The sequence below is a fragment of the Lissotriton vulgaris genome, chromosome 1_1 (assembly GCF_964263255.1).
Source record: "Lissotriton vulgaris chromosome 1_1, aLisVul1.2, whole genome shotgun sequence".
NCBI lineage: Eukaryota > Metazoa > Chordata > Amphibia > Caudata > Salamandridae > Lissotriton > Lissotriton vulgaris.
This window is the reverse complement of record NC_141685.1, coordinates 1,952,376,278-1,952,398,230: the sequence shown is the minus strand read 5'-3', so window position 1 is coordinate 1,952,398,230 and position 21,953 is coordinate 1,952,376,278. Positions and strand designations below refer to the sequence as shown.

At 48.5% G+C, this 21,953-nt stretch overlaps 1 protein-coding gene across 1 annotated transcript in view; it reads left to right on the top strand.

The window, feature by feature from the left end:
- SLC6A15 (solute carrier family 6 member 15) overlaps positions 1 to 21,953 on the top strand; it is a 314,347-nt gene that overhangs the window by 143,707 nt on the left and 148,687 nt on the right. Inside the window, exon 4 of the mRNA XM_086919649.1 lies at positions 18,201 to 18,327. Within this exon, the coding sequence (XP_086775775.1) occupies positions 18,201 to 18,327 (127 nt within the window). The remainder of the gene's footprint in view (positions 1 to 18,200; positions 18,328 to 21,953) is intronic.

The following is a 21,953-nucleotide window of genomic DNA, read 5'->3' as shown; positions in this document are numbered from 1 at the left end:
TTGGAATCGCTAGGACTTGACCATAGAATCGTTAGATTACTTCTAGGAGACCCAGGGGACTCGGGTGCAGTGTGTGCACTCTCACGCGAGATGCGGGACAAAGTCTATGGTAGCTAGAAATTGCAAAGTTAGTGTTCTCGGGCGAACCCGACCTGGTAGGGAGAAAACGAAAGTAGATTCTGACCCTTGGATAGTGAGGCTATGCTGGGGCACCGAAATGCCGAAGTTACCTAGCCCAGGGGCTGCAGCTGCATAGGACTCAAAAGACGTCGGGAATCCTCGTTGACGGACCAGGAGCCTGGAAGAAAGAAGTTGCTGGCAGGCGACCAGTGAAGAAAGTTCGGTGGATCCAAGCCTGGATCGATGGAAGATGACACCTGAAAGCAGAGGGGACCAAGTTCGAGACTACTAGCCAGTAGTCAGTGGGCACCAGGAGGGCACCGGATGGTAGCCACCTCGACAAGGCGTGTGGGTGACGCTGGGCTCGGAGATCTCACGGACCAGGAGGCGTTGTCGGCGACCAGGAAGGAGGATCGAGCTGTCCCACGAAGATAGAAGCTGTCGGCGTCGCTGGACCCAGGATTGGGCAACAAAGCCTTGGCAAATTCAAGCCCACGCGGTGGACCTAAAATGGCGTCTGGAGTGGACCAGGAGGGTCCAGGGTGCCTCTCTTCAAGAAGGAAGCAAGGGCCAGTCTGGAGCAACCAGACCAGCAGCAGTGATGTCGTCGGGCGTCGTTCAGAAGGCCACAAGCCAGCCGGCTAGTAGCCAAACAACGCGGTGCACAGCAAACAGCAGAAGGGCCCCACGCAGATCGTGGAGATGCAGGGAGGCTGACCTTGGGTGCTGGAGCTGCGCAGGGTCGGGGCTTCTCGGACCCCAAAGCACTCACCCGTGGAGGACACGGTGGGCTTGCAGTAAAGATGTCGTGCAGTCTTGGCGATCGTCGGTCCCTCGAGGTCTCGTCGCACTCACGGTTCTCAGCTTTGCTGTAGAGGTGAGTAGAGGTCAGAGGTACCAGGGAAGCCGGGTCTCGTCGAGCTGGGTCGTCGGATTCGTGATGAAGGACTTGCAGCAGACCGCAGTGTTCTTTAGGATGGTGCCTGCGGATGCAGGGTGACTACTCCTTAGCCACAAGGGAGAATCTTGAGGAAGAAATCTTGACGTCCTTTCGCAGAAAGTCGTGTCTTGATTCCAAAGATGATCTAATTTGAACAGGGGGCCCGCTCCCATCTTTATACTAAAAAAGGGGGCTGACCCGGTGACTAGGTCCTGCCTATGGGTGGGACTAGGTGGGGGGTGGTTACACCCCTCAGCCATGCCGGACTTCCCCAGGCCAGGGGCTGGTGTGCCCCTGGAACTGGTTCAGACCGGCCTATGCGTAGTGAGCACCGGGGTGCCACTCAGCAGTCACCTTCCTGAAAAGCCCTGCCTACCCAGGATACACAAAACCATGTCTGGGACGGTGCTAGCACCGCCCCGGACAGGAAACCCTTTGTCCAGGCCTCCCTCGCTGGAAGGACTCCCAGCAGCAGGAGGTCAGACTCGTGTCTGTGGTGGCAGCATCCATTTTGTGGAGCTGAGGCTTCAGTTAACTTTAACCGGGGTTCACGGTTACATACATGTCGTGTCCCTCTAGAAGGGTGGAATGCTAACCCCGTCGCCAGAATTGGCGAGGGGTTAGTATTCCAATTCGTATGACACCTTACTCGACATGTTTTGATAAAGCAATACCAAAGTTAGCATTTAACCGCGAGGATTATAATGCACTTAAGAGTATATGGTATGCGATATCATGGAACAGCTATTAGGACTTGGTTCCGCAAGCTGCAGACAGGCTCAGCTCATGCCAGAGCACCATCTCACACGATTCCAAGCACTCTGCCTTCAGGATTGTCAAGGCCTGCCATAGGAGTGACTGATAGGAATTCGTGTGCCCATTTTAGGGTTAGGTATAGGTATACTACACCTACAGCAAAGGGTGGTTACACGCGTTTGCCCCAGCTGTCGTGCAGCCAGTTGTGTCAAATTTAGGAGGCCAGCCAGGGGTGGCATAATACATGCTGCAGCCCCTGGTAGCCCTGGGTACACCTATGCCCTGAGTTACAGGGTCTGATAAGGTGGCCCAGTACCAATTGGTAAATGCACCTAGGGTACATGTCGTAATTTAGAAAGAGAACAGCCAGGCTGTGGGTCTGATTGGCAGGCCCACAGCCAGAGAAAGTCGTAAACCAGTGAAACAAAAGCAAAAAATCTGGGTGATCATAGGATTGCAGACCCTACTCTCCTACATGACCCCCCCCCAAACTTTGGGACAATAAGCTAACCTTGGCCAGGTGAGTCTTCTTGTTCTAAGTGGAAATATCTGGAGAGCCCATCGGCATTGCCATGATCAGTACCAGGTCTATGTTCCACTGTAAAGTCCATCCCCTGTAGGGAAATGGACCACCTAAGCAGTTTGGGGTTTTCACCCTTCATCTGATTTAGCCACAAGAGGGGCTTATGGTCGGTCTGAATCTTGAAGTGAGTGCCAAACAAGTATGGCCTCAGCTTCTTCAGGGCCCAAACCACAGCAAAGGCCTCCCTCTCAATAGCTGACCAATTCTTCTCTCTGGGGGTCAGCCTTCTGCTTATAAAAGCAATGGGCTGGTCTTGACCATCAAAATTCAGTTGAGAAAGAACAGCTCCCACACCCAACTCAGAAGCATCTGTTTGGACAATGAATGGTTTGGAGTAGTCTGGACTCTTAAGGATAGGTGCTGTGCACATGGCCTGCTTTAGGTCATCGAATGCTTTTTGACAGCCTGCTGTCCACTGAACCTTTTTTGGCATTTTCTTACTTGTCAGTTCATTTAATGGTGTCACAATTGAACCATAGTTCCTGACAAACTTTCTGTAGTATCCAGTCAGGCCCAAGAAAGCTCGAACCTGAGTCTGGGTGGTTGGAGGAGCCCAGTCCCTGATTGACTGTATTTTGCTCTCCAGTGGCTGAACCTGGCCTCCACCTACAAGGTGGCCCAGGTATACAACCTGTGTCTGCCCTATCTTGCACTTGGTGGCCTTGATAGTGAGGCCTGCTGCTCGCAGAGCCTCTAACACTTTCCTCAGGTGGACCAGGTGATCCTCCCAGGTGGAGCTAAAGACAGCAATATCATCTAGATATGCTGCACAGAAGTCATCCAGCCCAGTAAGGACTTGATTCACCAACCTTTGGAAGGTGGCAGGTGCATTTTTCAGACCAAAGGGCATTACCACAAATTGATAATGCCCACCAGGGGTTGAAAATGCTGTCTTGGGCTTGGCATCCTCAGCTAACCTGATTTGCCAATACCCAGCTGTTAAGTCAAATGTGCTTAAGTAGTTGGCAGAAGCCAATCTATCTATCAGCTCATCTGCCCTTGGTATTGGGTGGGCATCAGTCTTAGTGACTGCATTGAGACCCCTGTAGTCTACGCAAAACCTCATCTCTCTCTTACCACCCTGGGTGTGAGGCTTTGGCACTAGAACTACTGGACTAGCCCAAGGGCTATCTGAGGGTTCAATGACTCCCAACTCCAACATTTTCTGCACTTCAGTTTTTATGCAGTCTCTAACATGATCAGGCTGCCTGTAGATTTTACTCTTAACTGGAAAACTGTCACCAGTGTCAACCTCATGGGTACACCAATTGGTCTGACTGGGTGTCAGAGAAAACATATGTCTGAAAGACTGAAGAACCTGTTTACAGTCTTTCTGTTGATGCTCAGAGAGGCTGCCACAAAAGACAACACCATCTACTGACCCATCATCAGGATTCTGAGTGAGAAGGTCTGGGAGAGGGTCACTCTCTTCCTCCTGTCCCTCATCTATGGCCATGAGCAAACTCATGTCCTTCCTGTCGACATATGCTTTGAGCCTGTTGACATGGAGTACCCGGTGGGGGCTCCTGGGAGTTCCAAGGTCCACCAGGTAGGTGACCTCTCCCTTTTGCTCAAGAATTGTGTGGGGCCCAGACCATTTGTCTTTGAGTGCTGCTGGGGCCACTGGCTCCAACACCCACACCTTCTGTCCAGGCTGATAAACAGTCAGGACAGCCTTTTGGTCATGCCAAGCTTTTTGAGGTTCTTGACTGGCCTTAAGGTTTTCTGATGCCTTCTCCATATACTCAGCCATCCTGGAGCGGAGACCAAGTACATAGTCCACTATGCTGGTTGCAGGCTTTTTGAGAGGTCTCTCCCATCCTTCCTTCACCAAACACAGGGGGCCTCTCACAGGATGCCCATACAAAAGTTCAAAAGGGCTGTAGCCAACCCCCTTTTGTGGGACCTCTCTGTAAGCAAACAGAAGGCAGGGAATCAGGACATCCCATCTACGCCTGAGCTTTTCAGGTAGTCCATGAATCATCCCTTTTAGGGTCCTGTTGAACCTTTCAACAAGCCCATTGCATTGTGGATGATAGGGTGTAGTGAATTTGTAATTGACACCACATTCCTTCCACATAGCAGTTAAATAGCTTGACATGAAGTTTGCACCTCTGTCAGAGACAACCTCCTTAGGGAAGCCCACTCTGGAGAACACTCCAACTAGGGCCCTTGCCACTACAGGTGCTGTAGTGGTCCTAAGTGGAATAGCTTCAGGATACCTGGTGGCATGATCCACTACCACCAGTATAAACTTGTGCCCTGATGCTGTCTGGGGTTCTATTGGACCAACAATGTCAATCCCCACTCTTTCAAAGGGCACCCCCACCACAGGCATTGGTATAAGGGGGGCCTTTGTTGTGCCACCTGACTTACCACTGGCTTGGCAAGTGACACAGGAGCGACAAAACTCCTTGGTATCCTCATTCATGTGAGGCCAGTGAAAGTGTGAGACAAGCCTGTCCCAAGTCTTTGTCTGGCCTAAGTGACCTGCTAAGGGAATCTCGTGGGCCAAGGTAAGTAGGAAACCTCTCTGAGACAAGGGTTCAACCAGCCTCCTGGTCATGCCAGGCTTGGGGTCTCTTGACTCAGTGTACAGGAGTCCATCTTCCCAGTATACCTTGTGGGTACCTGTGGTGTTCCCAGCAGCCTCAGCAGCAGCCTGCTGTCTGAGGGGTTCAAGAGAAGGGCAGCTTAACTGGTCCTTCCCCAGGTCTTCCCTTGAGGGTCCCCCTGAACCCAAGAATTCAACTTGATCAAGTTCAAACTCTCTGGGCTCAGTTTCCCTCAATTCCTGTAGGTCAGCCTCCTCTGAGACTTGATCCTCAACCTGGGGCAAGGGGGAAGGCACAGCCTTAACCCTACTGCTCTTCTTCTTGGTAGGTGTCTGGTCCATTGTTCCAGGATCCAGCACCTGTTCAGTGGGGCATTTCCTGACCTGTGACCTAGTCACAGCAAACACATGTGCTGGCAAGCCTAACATTTCCATGTGAGTCCTCTGCTCCACTTCTGACCATTGTGATGACTCCAAATCATTGCCCAACAAACAATCCACTGGGAGGTCTGAACTAACTACAACCTTCTTTTGGCCAGTTACCCCTCCCCAGGAGAAAGCTACAATTGCCATACTGTGATTGGTAGTGACATTGCTTGCATTGGTCACCAGGAATTCTGTACCTGGCATGATCTGTCCAGGGTCCACAAAGTTAGGTGTCACCATTGTGACACTGGCACAAGTGTCCCTATAGGCCTGAGCCATTTTTCCATTTATGAAAGGTGTCTGTCTGTATTTGCCCAAAGTATTGGGACTTATGTCAGGGGACATATCCATATCCCCTGTACTGACAAGGACAGCCTGAGTGAGTGTACCAACTAAGTTGTCACACCCCTCAGAACCCAGGGTTAACCCTACTAAACCCTTGGGAGGTGCACTACCACTGCTGGCTGTACTAGGGGGCACAGGTGCCTTAGGGGCTGCAGTGGCAGGAGTCTGCCCTCCTCCTTTCTTGGTGCACTCACTAAACCAGTGAGTTTTACTTTTGCAGTACTGGCACCACCTTTTAGATTGGCCTTCTTTCTTCTTTTGGGGAGCCTGACCCCCACCCTCTTTGGGTTGTTGGGGACCTGTCGAAGACTTCTGGTCATTTTGTTCCCCCTTAGAATCTTTACCCTTCTGGTCTGCTTTCTTCTGACCACCTTGATTCTGGCCCTAGTTCTGTTTAACTCTTGTTCTAACCCATCTGTCTGCCTTCTTTCCCAATTCTTGGGGAGAGGTCAGATCTGAGTCAACAAGATGCTGATGCAACAACTGGTTCTGACAATTGTTTAAAATTTGTTCTCTCGTCATCAAATTATACAATCCTTTATAATCAGTAACCTTACTGCCCAGCAACCAGCCCTCAAAAGCCTTAGTGGCACAATCTACAAAGTCAGACCAATCTTGAGACTGAGTTTTCTGGGTATCCCTGAACAGCACCCTGTACTGCTCAGTGGTTAGGCCAAACCCTTCAACCAGTGTATTCTTCAAGACTTGGTAATTGTTAGCATCCTCTACCCTTGTGGTGAGGAGCTTGTCTCTTCCTTTACCTTCAAAGGAGAGCCACAAGATAGCTGCCCACTGACTCTGGGGAACACCTTGCACAGTGCAGGCCCTCTCCAAAGCAGTAATCCATTTGTGGATGTCATCCCCTTGTTTAAAGGGGGGCACTATCTTCCCAAGGTGTTTTGTATCAAAACTCTTTTCCCTATTGCTAGGTACAATGCTGCCACCAGTGGGGACTACCCCACTTAACTGTTGCTCTCTAGCAAAGGCAAGCCTCTCTTTGGCCAGGGCAAGTTCTTCCCTTTCAATCCTCAGATTGGCTGCCCTTTCTTTAGCTTCATACACTCTCCTCTGAGGGGATGTCATCCCTCTTTGAGAAGAGTTGTGAGAGCCATTGGTTTGAAGGGATCTGCCAGAGCCTCTTGACAGAGATCTGGCTCGTCCATTCCCAATGTTAAGCTGACCTGATAGTGGCCCCAGGGGTCCCCCAGTACCACTGTCATGTTTGCTTAAGTTGGACCTGGTTAGTCTAACGACTTCTACCTGTCCCTTGTCTGCCTCATCTCCAGAGGGATCCTCATTCTCATCCTCCTCCACATCTTCATTCTCAGTTGAGAGGTGGATGAGGTCAGGGTCACCTCTGGTTCCCTCAAGGGGAGGCATGCCTCCTTCTGGATTAGAAGAGCTAAGAAGTCTCTCAGCTTTTCTGGCATCATAAGTCTCCAAGAGACCAATCAGAAAGGAGGTGGTGGGGTTAGCCCCTTGCTTAATCTTCCTAGAGGTACATACTTGTCGTAACTCATGGAAGCTAAGCACAGTATATCTTGAAGGGATGACCTGTGGAAGGTCAACTGACACAAGGGGAGACTCAGTGTTTCCTCCTTTGTCCGACATACTGTTTCTAGTGTGGTGTAAGTGATGCACCTACCTACACTATGTGTTTCCCTACTGATCCCTTGCTAAGAGTCGCAGCCAAGGTGTGCTAAGCCTTGAGGATTCTAAGCTTGATTATATGTACTAACAGTACTTATGTGATCTTTCACAAGATATTCTTAGGATACGTGTGGTAAAACAACAGCAAGCTCAAATCCCAACCGCTGCTCACCAATGTGAGAAGGTGGCCTGATATGCAGTGGTCACTATTCTAGTGAACACTATGTATCAGTCCAGCAACCCTTATTGATGATTGGTTGTAAGTCAACCTTATAGACCAGCTATCCTGGTAGCGTGGATACGAGCAGTCTAAGGCTAAAGACTCGAGAGGGCGTGTTAAGCCAGCTGTTATACCACATATACCCCTTGAACACCAAGTGAAAGGACACCACACAAGTGTTATGAAAATAAACAGTTATTTATTAAAGATCACAACAGCCCTGTACTCTTTATGAGGACAGGGTAATAAGCACAAACCAAAACTCTTACAAAAATACTTAAGTTAGCACAGTATATACAAATGCCCGAGGGGCACGGAAAACCATATACTTGAAAAGTAGAATGCGAAATTACTAGCAGGTAAGTACGGTACTAATAGGCTTTGGAATCGCTAGGACTTGACTATAGAATCGTTAGATTACTTCTAGGAGACCCAGGGGACTCGGGTGCAGTGTGTTCACTCTCACGCGAGATGCGGGACAAAGTCTATGGTAGCTAGAAATTGCAAAGTTAGTGTTCTCGGGCGAACCCGACCTGGTAGGGAGAAAACGAAAGTAGATTCTGACCCTTGGATAGTGAGGCTATGCTGGGGCACCGAAATGCCGAAGTTACCTAGCCCAGGGGCTGCAGCTGCATAGGACTCAAAAGACGTCGGGAATCCTCGTTGACGGACCAGGAGCCTGGAAGAAAGAAGTTGCTGGCAGGCGACCAGTGAAGAAAGTTCGGTGGATCCAAGCCTGGATCGATGGAAGATGACACCTGAAAGCAGAGGGGACCAAGTTCGAGACTACTAGCCAGTAGTCAGTGGGCACCAGGAGGGGACCGGATGGTAGCCACCTCGACAAGGCGTGTGGGTGACGCTGGGCTCGGAGATCTCACGGACCAGGAGGCGTTGTCGGTGACCAGGAAGGAGGATCGAGCTGTCCCACGAAGATAGAAGCTGTCGGCGTCGCTGGACCCAGGATTGGGCAACAAAGCCTTGGCAAATTCAAGCCCACGCGGTGGACCTAAAATGGCGTCTGGAGTGGACCAGGAGGGTCCGGGGTGCCTCTCTTCAAGAAGGAAGCAAGGGCCAGTCTGGAGCAACCAGACCAGCAGCAGTGATGTCGTCGGGCGTCGTTCAGAAGGCCACAAGCCAGCCGGCTAGTAGCCAAACAACGCGGTGCACAGCAAACAGCAGAAGGGCCCCACGCAGATCGTGGAGATGCAGGGAGGCTGACCTTGGGTGCTGGAGCTGCGCAGGGTCGGGGCTTCTCGGACCCCAATGCACTCACCCGTGGAGGACACGGTGGGCTTGCAGTAAAGATGTCGTGCAGTCTTGGCGATCGTCGGTCCCTCGAGGTCTCGTCGCACTCACGGTTCTCAGCTTTGCTGTAGAGGTGAGTAGAGGTCAGAGGTACCAGGGAAGCCGGGTCTCGTCGAGCTGGGTCGTCGGATTCGTGATGAAGGACTTGCAGCAGACCGCAGTGTTCTTTAGGATGGTGCCTGCGGATGCAGGGTGACTACTCCTTAGCCACAAGGGAGAATCTTGAGGAAGAAATCTTGACGTCCTTTCGCAGAAAGTCGTGTCTTGATTCCAAAGATGATCTAATTTGAACAGGGGGCCCGCTCCCATCTTTATACTAAAAAAGGGGGCTGACCCGGTGACTAGGTCCTGCCTATGGGTGGGACTAGGTGGGGGGTGGTTACACCCCTCAGCCATGCCGGACTTCCCCAGGCCAGGGGCTGGTGTGCCCCTGGAACTGGTTCAGACCGGCCTATGCGTAGTGAGCACCGGGGTGCCACTCAGCAGTCACCTTCCTGAAAAGCCCTGCCTACCCAGGATACACAAAACCATGTCTGGGACGGTGCTAGCACCGCCCCGGACAGGAAACCCTTTGTCCAGGCCTCCCTCGCTGGAAGGACTCCCAGCAGCAGGAGGTCAGACTCGTGTCTGTGGTGGCAGCATCCATTTTGTGGAGCTGAGGCTTCAGTTAACTTTAACCGGGGTTCACGGTTACATACATGTCGTGTCCCTCTAGAAGGGTGGAATGCTAACCCCGTCGCCAGAATTGGCGAGGGGTTAGTATTCCAATTCGTATGACACCTTACTCGACATGTTTTGATAAAGCAATACCAAAGTTAGCATTTAACCGCGAGGATTATAATGCACTTAAGAGTATATGGTATGCGATATCATGGAACAGCTATTAGGACTTGGTTCCGCAAGCTGCAGACAGGCTCAGCTCATGCCAGAGCACCATCTCACACGATTCCAAGCACTCTGCCTTCAGGATTGTCAAGGCCTGCCATAGGAGTGACTGATAGGAATTCGTGTGCCCATTTTAGGGTTAGGTATAGGTATACTACACCTACAGCAAAGGGTGGTTACACGCGTTTGCCCCAGCTGTCGTGCAGCCAGTTGTGTCAAATTTAGGAGGCCAGCCAGGGGTGGCATAATACATGCTGCAGCCCCTGGTAGCCCTGGGTACACCTATGCCCTGAGTTACAGGGTCTGATAAGGTGGCCCAGTACCAATTGGTAAATGCACCTAGGGTACATGTCGTAATTTAGAAAGAGAACAGCCAGGCTGTGGGTCGGATTGGCAGGCCCACAGCCAGAGAAAGTCGTAAACCAGTGAAACAAAAGCAAAAAATCTGGGTGATCATAGGATTGCAGACCCTACTCTCCTACAATCGTTCTTTCATACTCCGATTGTTCTAGCACTGCTCCTGGAAGGCATATCTCCTATAGATACCTCCTGAGCTATCTACTAACTTTAGCCTTTTTGAAACTTGCGTCAGCTTGACTATTAGGTAATAATAGATGCTTGTTTCTTGGAGACTTCATTATGCACCTTGGGGATGTGACTTTCAAAGAAAGTGCAGTATTTTCACCTGCTAGAGCCAGTAGTTCACTTTCTTCTAATAACTCAATGAATTCTTTCTTTGGATGTTCCTTCTTTATTTTTTTTCTCCAAACTAATGTATTTGTTTAAGAAACCAAATTGTGAATTATACCTTAATCCTCTCCTTCTCAAGTCCACGTAGAGAACTTCGTTGCATCTAGATTGCATCAAGCCATTGTTGAGTAACATCACTGGAAATGTTTATTAGTTGGTCACCGAATTGACTGGAACTTTAGTTCTTGCACCTTACCAGTTTTCTTTTTGACAGTGCTGCTTACACCTCTCTGTGTTTGTGCAAAACTGACTTGTATCTGTAAAGATTTTTATTACTGACATGGTGAGGGAAGATGGATTGTTCTGTGCTTCTCAGAATAATGTGCTCGTTAGTATGCTAGCCTTATTGTTTCTCGTCTGAGTTGCTGTACAAAATACTTGTTATATTCTATTAAGCCATAATCACTGCTTTTAGCATTGTGGCCAATTCCAGATTCCTTAAAGGTTTGGTAGCACTAGGCATATGGTAGTGCTTTGGAGAGTGACACCTCTTGAAAATGGATTCTGACACAAAGGAGGTGTGATGTTTGTGAGTGCACATTTCAACAACCACATGTGACTTTATTATTAATACATTTTGGATTTAAAAAAACACAAATATAAAACTGGTATGTGAGGAAAGATGGGAAGGCTGAAGTTGTATTATTGAATTGTCTTTGAACTTAATTGCTAAAGTGAAGAGTAAAAGATTAATAAGAGGACTAAGTGCCTTATTACGACTACGGCAGTCCATGGGACTGCCATAGCTGTGGTGTCAGGCCGGCCACCGCCACACTGTAAGACCATCGGTAGTGTTATAAGTTTGGCAGTCGGACTGGCGTAGATCAAGGATCCAGTGGAGATCTGGTAGTGGTTTGAGGCCAAAATATGCTGGTGGTGTCTCAGTTGCAACCCCGAGCATATTTTAAGTTGTCTCACTGCCACCCTTTTCATGGCGCTCACACCACCATGAAAAGGGTGGCGTGAGGCAACAAATGGGACCCTACAGGGCCCCCTTGTGCCTCTGTACATTAAAAGAGGCACATGTCGCGCCCCCTGTAGTTCTGCACCCCCAGTTCCTGCAAAGGAAAGAATGCAAGACATGGTGCATTCTTTCCCATGCAGGTACGTGCACTGGCAGTCCCGCATCAGTGCTGTTTAAGGGTCCCAATGAGTCTTTAAACAGCACCGCCGTGGGACCACCACACTGCCCTAAAGCCAGACCACAAAATTACTTGTAATATGACACACTGTGGTGAGTTTCAGTGGTCCTGGAGTGGAGCGGTGGCAGGCCGCCCGCTCCAGCACCGCTGAAATTCTATAATAAGGCCCCTTAATTCAGAAAACAAAAATGCACTTTCATTTCACAACTTACAGCCATTATCATCAACAGCTAGGGCCATTTCTTGGAAACTTTTCAGACAAGGACAATGAAGAAAAAGTGATTTATTTCTTTTTTCCGTTTCTCTAATTTGTTAAAAAATCTTAAAAGTAGCAGCGATACTGGAAAATCAGTTAATTAAAATTTGTCGTTTATGGACTAGTTTTTTTTTTATTAAATACATTTCTAACTTGTTAAGACATTTCCCAGAAATGCATAAACTATATATGACTTCACAGTATATTTCATGGGAAGAAGAGAAGGGCTATTGACTAAATAGCCACTTTCCCTTGATTATGAGTTTGGTGGTCCTGGAGCGAGCTGCCATGCCAGCGCCCCGCTCCAGGACTGCCAAACTTGCCTGTCCCTCAACAGCCGCCTGTCAGATTATGAGTAATCTCGTCGGCTTTCCTTTGTTGTTCCCATTTAATTTAATTTAATTTAAAGGAGCTTGTAGAGCGCCTGGTGACGCCTCCCGGCGTGTCCCCGCGCTGTGGAGAAAGTGTGAAGAGGTGTGAAGGAGAAACCCATCACCCAGTAAAGAGGCACGTTTTCAATTTCTTCCTAAACAGGATTTCATTATTCTCCATCCTGATATCCAAAGGAAGGAGGTTCCATTTCCTGGCCGCTAAAGTCCGGAAAGATCTGCCTCCCATTCTCGCTTTTTTGGGGCATGAAGTTCTAAGCAGGCCCATACCTTTAGATCTGAGCGACCTGTTAGGTTCGTAAACAGAAGCCAGATCCGACATGTAGGCCGGTGCTCTAAGATGAATTATTTTATGGCACCAAAGCATAGCTTTAAAGTCAATCCTCCTCCTGATAGGCAGCCAGTGGAGGGCTACCAGAGAGGGGCGTGATGGTGCTCGACGAGGGAGCCTTAGGACCAGGCGAGCTGCCGAATTCTGTAACACCTGCAGCTTTTTAATATTTTTCTCAGATGTACCCATGAGCAGTACGTTTCCGTAGTCAATACGGGACGTTATCAGTGCTTGCGTCATGGTACGCCTGGAATTGATGGGTAACAGGTCGAGGGTGCGGTACAAGGTTTTCATCACCCCAAAGCATTTGCCCACCGTTTTTCTAATGTGGCTATCAAAGGACAATTTATTGTCCACCCACACACCCAAATTCTTCGCCTCTCGAGAGGGGGAGGGCAAAGGACCAAGGCAGCTGGGCCACCACTCAGTCGTCCATTTAGCTTCATTGCCTCCTATGATGAGGACCTCTGTCTTAGTTCCATTTAGTTTCAGACAGTGGTCATTCATCCAAGTGGCCAGTTTAGTCATGCAGGCATTAAAATTATCGGCTTCCTTGGAAGGGGCTTGGGTCAGAGATATGAGGAGTTGCGTGTCGTCGGCGTAGGAGACAAGCTCCACGCCGAACGACTGCACTACCTCTGCCAGAGGGGCCATATATAGATTAAACAGGGTGGGACTCAGGGCAGAGCCCTGAGGCACCCCCTGCTCAAGCCTCACCCTATCGGAGAGAAAGCTCCCCCTTTGGACTTGAAAGCTTCTGTTAAGCAGAAAAGCTTTCAGCCATCCCAGTGCCTTATTGGTGACTCCCGCTTTGTTTAGACACTGTAGCAAGATGGAATGTGCTACAGTGTCAAAAGCGGCACTGAGATCAAGCATGATGAGGGCCATTGTCTTTCCCTCATCTGCTCCCTCACGTAGGGTTTCTGTGGCCCTCAGGAGAGCTGTCTCCGTTGAGAAACCAGATCTAAAGCCCGACTGGGATTTATGGAGAACATTATGGGTCTCCAGATGTTCCATCAGTTGGGTGTTGGCGATTTTCTCTGCCAACTTGGCCACATAGGGTAGCAGGGATATAGGTCTTAAATTATCCATTACGTCCAGACTGATGTTGGGCTTTTTCTTAATAGGTAGCACTATTGCCTGTTTCCATTCCTCCGGGAGACAAGAGGTTGAGAAAGAAGTTCGTAGCAAGTGCCTCAGGTGAGGTTCCAGTACTGAGAAAGCTTCAGCTAAAATTTTCGGTGGAGCCGGATCTCGAGGCGATCCTGATTTGATCTTGTTGCACATCTTGGACAACATCTCATATGAGGGAACTTCAAAAGATTTTAGACATACCGGCGTGTTTACAATTTTCACATTTTCAGTAAAATCTGCGGCCAGGGCTCCCTGTTTAGTAAAACTAGCATAGATTTTACTAATTTTACCCGCAAAGTACTGAGCAATGTTATTGCACGACTCCACTGAGTCATTTTGGGTGGAGGAGGACATCTCCACTATGGATATCTCCTCATATATTTGGAACAATTCCCTAGAGGAGTTGCCTGCTTCCGTGATACGAATATGATAATACTCAGCTTTTGCCAGACGAACAGCTTTGTAGTATTCTTTCTGTGCAGTTTTATACAGTATTTTTATGTCTGCACAGAAATTGAGGCGCCAGGCTCTCTCAAGTTTCTTGCAGGCCGTTTTCAAGGTCTGTAGTTCTTGTCCGAACCACGGAGCAGTTTTCTTAGACCTCCTAGCATTGGACATGGTACGGCTAGGGGCAGTGATGTCCAGAGCCTTAGTAACAATGTTATTTAGATTTTCATTGGCAGCCTCACAGTCAGTTCCTTTCGGAGGACCTTCATCTTGGACAATGTGAGTGAAAGAGTCTAAGGTAAAATTCTTCCATTTCCTGCGTGTGTAGCGCAAAGATTGCTGACGAAAAAGCTCAGTTTTGTCAATTTGGACTGAAATGGGGATGATAAAGTGATCCGACCAGGGTATGGGTATCGGGTCAGTAGTGTATACTCCCAGCCAGTTACCAAAGACGGGGTCTAACAGATGTCCTAGTTGGTGTGAGGGTTCTTTATTTTTAAGGTCAAATTGAACCGATTGCAGTTCCATACGAATTTCAGCTGCATCTTTATCTAAATGATCATCAAAGTGAGCATTAAGGTCTCCCAGAACTAACAGTTTAGATTTCCTTAGTGCAAGATGGGTGACCGCCTCCATAAGGGTGGAAGTGAAATCATATAATCTACCCGGTGGTCGATATATCAGAATACCAGAGATCGAGTGATTAGGACCAGTGTTGATAGTAAAGATGCCAGCCTCACTATGATCCACCTGTATGTGTACTAGGGAGCAGACGAGAGGTGCTTTAGTAATAATGGCGATGCCACCACCTCTACCGTCCTTTCTATCTAACCTGGATATAGAGTATCCATAAGGTAGAGCCTGAATAATGTCCGGATCCGAAAATTCATCCAACCAGGTTTCCGTTAGGAAAAGGATGTCAAGATTCCGGTCATCAATCAGGTGATAGATTTCCATCGCATGTTTGCGCAATGATCTACAATTCAATAGAGCTGCTTGGATAAAATGCCCGGGACTAATATCAGGGGCTTGGGGGCGGGGATCAAAGCTACACCTCCCGCATTTTGTAAGTGACTGGGCCAGCAAGGTGTGTTTGCAAGTGGCATCCGTGTTAGGTTGTAATGCAAGTAGTGTATGTCTATCATACCTTATGGAAGTTTGAGTCAATCTACCAGGGTCTGTGGCCCCGCGCCCCGTCCGGCCGCGGACGGGCGCAGACGGGCTGGACTTTGGCTCGACTTCGGCGCGCTTCCGGCGCGCCCGCTGCACGCGTCCGCTGCGCGGTCGCTGCCCTAAGCACATTTATAATGGAGGGAGGGGTCGCTAGAGCGCTGACCTCTGCTCCCAGAGCCCGGATGTGCAAGGCTCCTCCTCGCCCTCCGCATCAAACGTCCATGATTGGACGCGGCGGACCGGGGCGGGAGTGGGAGAGTATCTAACTAAACAGCACTGAGAGTGCACAGTGAATCACCCACACTGAACGTTTATAAAACACTAGCCTAAGATGCTATTTTAACCATAGTGGTTACTATTATAAAGGCACCTCAATTGGAATGCCAATGCACCTTCCTGTATGGCATGGATCGGTACAGTCCATACCGTGCTAGAATGGGGGTGACTGCACAGAGGGGGTCACAACATGTACCCCGCCCCAACCCCCCCTTGAAGGCACACTTTGGCCCTAAGGAAATAGGGGGCCTAGTAGGGTCCCCTTTGTTTCCTCACTGCCACAGTTTTCATAGCGGGCTCACAGCTGTGAAGACCGTGGCAGAGAGAAAACTCGTAATATGCTTGGCGGTGCCAAAGTGGCACTGCCAAGCATATTGTGGCCACAATACTGGTGCAACACCGCCAGGGGTCTTTGATCTTTGGTGGTTGCAGTGGTCCCATGGTGGTCCCACTGCTGAACTTGTTAGAGGGCAGTTGACCGCCGGTGCAGTGGGGCCTGCTCGCCACTGTGGCTACGGCAGGTGAAAAAAATCATACAAAAAAACGATCAAAGAAATTCTGTGAGATGAACATCATGCATATGCAATCATGCAGTAGCCGTCACAGTGGGAGGTCTAAATTATTCTCTCCTTCACTTCTTTCTACAGACATCAACATCATATTTAGAGAAAGAATTGTTTTTTTTTCATTAGCTGTATATGTATTTTGTTTACTTAACAGAGGACATTCTACTGATTGACGTGATATTCAGGGTTTTTCTTACAATACACATATGCCTCTAAGCTCACATTCCTCATGTTTTCCCTCAGGAACTATGAATACATTTTCAGGTCATCTCGGGTATCTTTTGCAAACTTTCTTCAGGTATTTAATAATCTCTAGCAACAAATCATTGGTCTTTTCTAAAAGTGCTATGTCCTTCCTTCTACTCATATAAGCAACTTAAAGCAACACCCCACAACTACTCCTAAAATTCTGTGTTGCTGTTATTCTCATACATTTCAAATAGCAGTTTATGATCTTTTGAAATGTAATAGTTCATATTTTGAAAATAAAAATCACACTGAACTTCTTTCCCCCGCTTTTCACCTATTTTCAGCAATTCCTAGCCCGGCTATGCCTACTCTTCCTCTAGACGTATGCTAGTTCCCCAACATATTTTTATTTGCCTCATTCCAAAAATGTGTTCCCACACATATACCACCCCTATAATTTTCACTACATATAGCAATAAGATACATTTCGAGTGCTGTGAACAACAGTGAGCGTCCACTCTATATTACATGCATTGTACTTCTATCTGACATTTACTTTATTTGTCACTTTTTGTTATTTTTCCTGTTTCTTATTTTTTCTGCCTTTCATCTTGAGTTACAGATTTGAAAAACCAAAGGGCTGAGCACCTTTTTATCGGGCACATAATGGCTGAACAAGTAAGGGAATGATGTATTTATATATTGTGCAGAGAGGGAAGTCCATCGCAACTGCGACTGAGTTCCCCTTGCTAACATAGTGGTCCTCCTAGCCGATTTAAATGCGGGCTGACCAAAAATGTGGTTATGTTGGTGACTGCTCCATCTCTGTCATAGCCAAATAAGTTATGTTTTGGCAAACCCTGGCGGTGAGGGACAGTTAAAATCAAGGGGGACATTATCTTTTTTATTTTCAGGAAAAAATCAAGCTTTGGGAATTTTGGAGGGAAATATAAAAAAAAGCTGTTTGGTGGAAGGCTCCATCATGTTGACGCAGCCTTGCACAAAACTGCTAAAAGCATTGAAGGAACTTCTGTGACGCCGGTTCCTGGCAATGCTTTAGAAATGACTGCCAGCTCGACGGTCATTTCTAAATCTGGGGATGTTACATCCTCCAGGACGACAGAGTAATTTCCTCCATCCTCCGGGTGGAGCAACGGCCTTCCGCTCTTATCTAAATCAGGACCAAAACCCGTTAACAAGATGAATGATCATCGCTATTAATTGTGCTAAATGCCATTCAACTGTAATTGTGCATACTCCTTTGTGTTTTCATTTCAATGTACACCAAATTAGGTCACATGCCATATGACAATTGTAAGGTTGTAATAACGTTAGTATGTCGTCTTCTTATTATGAACACAGTACACTATTTCTGTAGTATGGTCTGGAACAAAATTTCATTTTCTCATTCTTAATGAACTGGCAGAAGAAAGGATGCAAACAGATGTGCCTATATATTTACCTAAAGTCTGTGTTGCTGTAATATGGTCACTAATATCCATTGCAGAATACGTTTTGAATCTCCATTTGTTACACTGCTCCTATGGGTCAAATCCTGTTTAAGTGGTTGCACTGGGGGTATTCTGTGAGTGTTGTTCTTGTATATTATAGCTGTGTAATATTTTATATGACATATCAGACATTGAACTTGTACTGTTGGCTAAATAATTTGATTCATTCAAATTGTTGAACATAATTGTCATGCATGCATGGGGAAACTATAAAAAATGTGTAGTAATATTTGCCTTTTGCTTTCCTTGTAGGTTTGTTTCTTTGTAGCTCTTTACTACAATGTCATCATTGGATGGAGTTTATTTTACTTCTCCCAGTCATTTCAGCATCCTTTACCGTGGGATCAGTGTCCTTTGGTGAAAAATTCAACAGCTACATGTAAGGTTTACATTCAAACTTCTTTATGTCGGTCTTTCAGTTTCATCTATGTCTGTTAAATGTATCCTCATTATGATTTGATATATTGATTTGGGGCTGTATTATACGTAGGGCCCTATTATGAAAAGGGCGTACTTTCCCTGTTTGCACCAGGCGCACCTTAAAATAGGTGTGCCAGTCGTAAACAGGGAAAGGGTGCCCCTATTACATGCAATGCACTGCCCAAGGGCAGACGCCAACTAGCACTGCTCTGGGGGCGACACATTTCAGTTAAAAACAGAGCGGGCTTTTTAAAGCTGCTTCGTGTTTTCACTCTGCAGGCAGCAGATTAGAGATCCCCTTGTCACTGACTGCACCTGCCTGCAGGGGATATCTGGGGGGGGGGGGTCCAAAGGACCCGCTTTCCCCTCTCCAGAGGGCTGCTCTCAGGGGGCGCACTCACAGTGCACCTTCTTTTTGTTGGTGCTCTGTCAGTGCACCTCCTGAGAGCTTCTTTGCCTCTGCGTCCACGTCTGTAATATGGCGCGGGCACAGAGGCAAAGGGATTCCCTCATTTGCATGGGGCATGCCCCCATGCAAATGAGAGAACGCCCCCTGCAGATAGTGCTGGCGCTTTATGTTCGCCAGCACTATTGGTATTACAGAAGGGGCCGCACAAGCATCTTCGGTCCCTTCTGTAATACCAAAGTGCACTGGGGGGCACGCAAAGCAGGCGAGAACCCCCCTTGTGCACTTTCTGTATTAAGGCTCATAGTGTCCCTGGGGCACAACAGACTTGTGTGCTTGTTTTGTGCTCTCCTGGGGCACTACGGTATTACATAAGGGACAGGAGACACTTGTGCGGACCCAGTTGTAATACTGAAAGTGGTAACGCATATGTAGATCCATCGCTATCTTGCGAAGGCTTTCCTTCTGTTGCTCCATGCAAATGAGTAAATCACGTAACCTCTGAGCCATTGCTCTGTTACTGACATGAGTGCAGAGGCAAACCAGCTCTGACATTGTAACACAGAAAGACTATAAATAGTTAGTGTGCTACCTGAGCAAAGCCCTCTGAATGAATGAATGAAAATTGCACTTGTATAGCGCTAAACTACCCGGAGGCCTCGTAGCGCTTGTGACTGAAGTTGCTTAACGCGGGCTCAGGGCAGATCAGCAGAATTTGGCGTACAAGTGTGTTTTCAAGGCTTTCCTGAAGGACAGGTGATTACTGTTGCCTCGAAGGGATAGAGGGAGGGTGTTCCAGAGTTTGGCCGCAGTATGGGAGAAAGAGCGGCCTCCCCATCGAGCTTTCCTGACTCTGGCGGAAGTAGCCAGCCGGAGGGTGCAGGAGCGGAGGGAACGGGACGGGACGTAGGGAGTAGCCAAGGGATGCAGAATGGCGGGACCTGTGCGATGAAAGGCTTTGTGTAGGATACACATAGCCTTAAATTGTACTCTTGCCACTATAGGGAGCCAGTGAAGCTCCCTTAGGGCATTCCTCGCTGACTGCCAGCGAGGGAGATTGTAGAGTAGGCGGGCGCACTATTTTGTGTGACTTGGAGCTTCTGGGTGGCAAAGGTCGGAGCTCCCATGTAGAGGGCATTCCCGTAATCCAGGCGGGAGAGTATAAGGGCCTGGACCAGGATCCTCCTTGCCTGGAATGGGAGCAGAGGGAGCACCTTCCGCAACATCCTCATAAGCCCAAAGCAGGTGGCGGCGGTCTTTGTGGCTTGGACTGAAAAGTCCAAAGCTTTATCGAACCAGATCCCGAGGCTTTTTATTTGGGACTTGGGGACGGGGGGCAGGCCCAAACATGGTGGCCAGATGGATGCAAGAACAGAGGGAGAAGGATTGCCCAATAAGATGACATCTGTCTTCTCCCCGTTAAGTTTTAGGCAGGAAGATTGCATCTATCTGGCAACAGCCTCCAGACAGGGGGCTAGGGTGTGGGACGATCCCTCAGAGTGGTCTAAGGAGACCACCAGTTGGGTATCATCCACGTAGGTGATGATACGCACACCGAAGGGATGGACTATCCTGTCTAGGGGTTCCATGTAGGCATTAAACAGGGTGGGGCTCAGGGAGGAGCCCTGGGGGACCCCACACCTGAGTGGGTGTTTAGGAGACACCGCCTCGCCCTCAAAGACCTGGAAGAAACGGTCAGCCAGGAAGGATGTCAGCCATTCCAAGGCCGCGCCCGACACGCCCATGTCCGCCAGTCGATGTAATAGCGTGACATGGTTCACCGTGTCGAACGCGGCGCTGAGATCTAAGAGGATGATGGCGACTTTTCCACCCCAGTCCAACACAGCTCTTGCCTCTTCCGTCACCGCTAAGAGAGCTGTTTCAGTCCCATGCAGAGGACGGAACCCTGTCTGAGAGGCCCGCAGAAGACTATTAGACTCCAGATAGTTCATCAAGGTGTTATTTACGTGCCTCTCTAGCAGTTTGCTCAGCCAGGGGAGTAAGGAAATAGGACGGTAGTTCGCCAAGTTGTTCTGGTCAAGATTGGGCTTCTTCAACAGAGCCCTCACCATCGCGCACTTCCATGAAGGTGGTACGGATTTAGAGGTGATGGATGTGTTGAGAACGTCCAATATGACTGGGCGAATAATGTCCGTGACCTTAGTGAGGGTCTGGGGGGGTGCTGGATCGTTGGGAGAACCAGAGGTGATTTTGGGGATGAGTTTATCCAAGGCAGGAATTTCCAAAAGTGGGATTGTATCAAGCGTACAAAGAACAGAGGAGTCGGAGGTTGTAGATACGAGGGGTTCTGTATCATTGTTAGCGTCCCTGAAAGAGGAGTATATGGCCTGGATTTTTTGGGAAAAGAAAACGGCCAGATCGTTACAACGATTTTGGGCGCCCTCGGCAGAGGGACTCTCAGCAGGGGGGGAAATAAGGGATTTGACCATTTTAAAAATTTCCCTTGGGGCATTAGCGGCTGCATTAATTTTGCCACCGTAAAAAGAAGCTTGTGCCACCTTTATCTCCTGTTTGTAGAGCTTAATGGCAGCTCTATATTCAGTTTTCCTGAGTTGGGAGTAGTCCTGTCTCCAGGCTCTCTCGATTTTCCGGCAAGCTAATTTCATGGTCTTAAGGGCAGGTGTGTACCATGGGGCTGCTTTGGGTCTTTTTATGGAGTTACTAGATTGTATGGGGAGAACCAGATCGAGTGTGCTAGAGATCCAGCCATCGAAATTGTTGGTGGCTGTGTTGGGATTCGTTACCTTCCTAGGTGGGTCTCTAGCAAGGGCGTCTTCCCATGCAGGGAGGGGGATTGAGGACCACTTCCTACCTCGATGTCTAGCAGGATGGAGAGTCGAGGGAGGGGGGTTTGTGCGCCACGTGAAAGGTATCAAAAAGTGGTCGGTCCAAGGTAGTGGTGTAGGGGGGTCCACCACAAGAGCATCTATATTGCTATAGATGTGGTCAAGAAGATGACCCCTATTATGGGTTACGTGAAAGCCCTTTTGATGTAGATCCAAGGCTTGTAAGTTGGAGCGAAGATTATTAGCTGTAGTGTCGTGAGGATCATCTAGATGTAAGTTAAGATCCCCCAACAGGGTGAAATTAGGCGAGGACAACACAAGACTTGCAGCAAGGTCTGTTATTTTAGTAATGAAATTTTTAAGAGCGCCAGG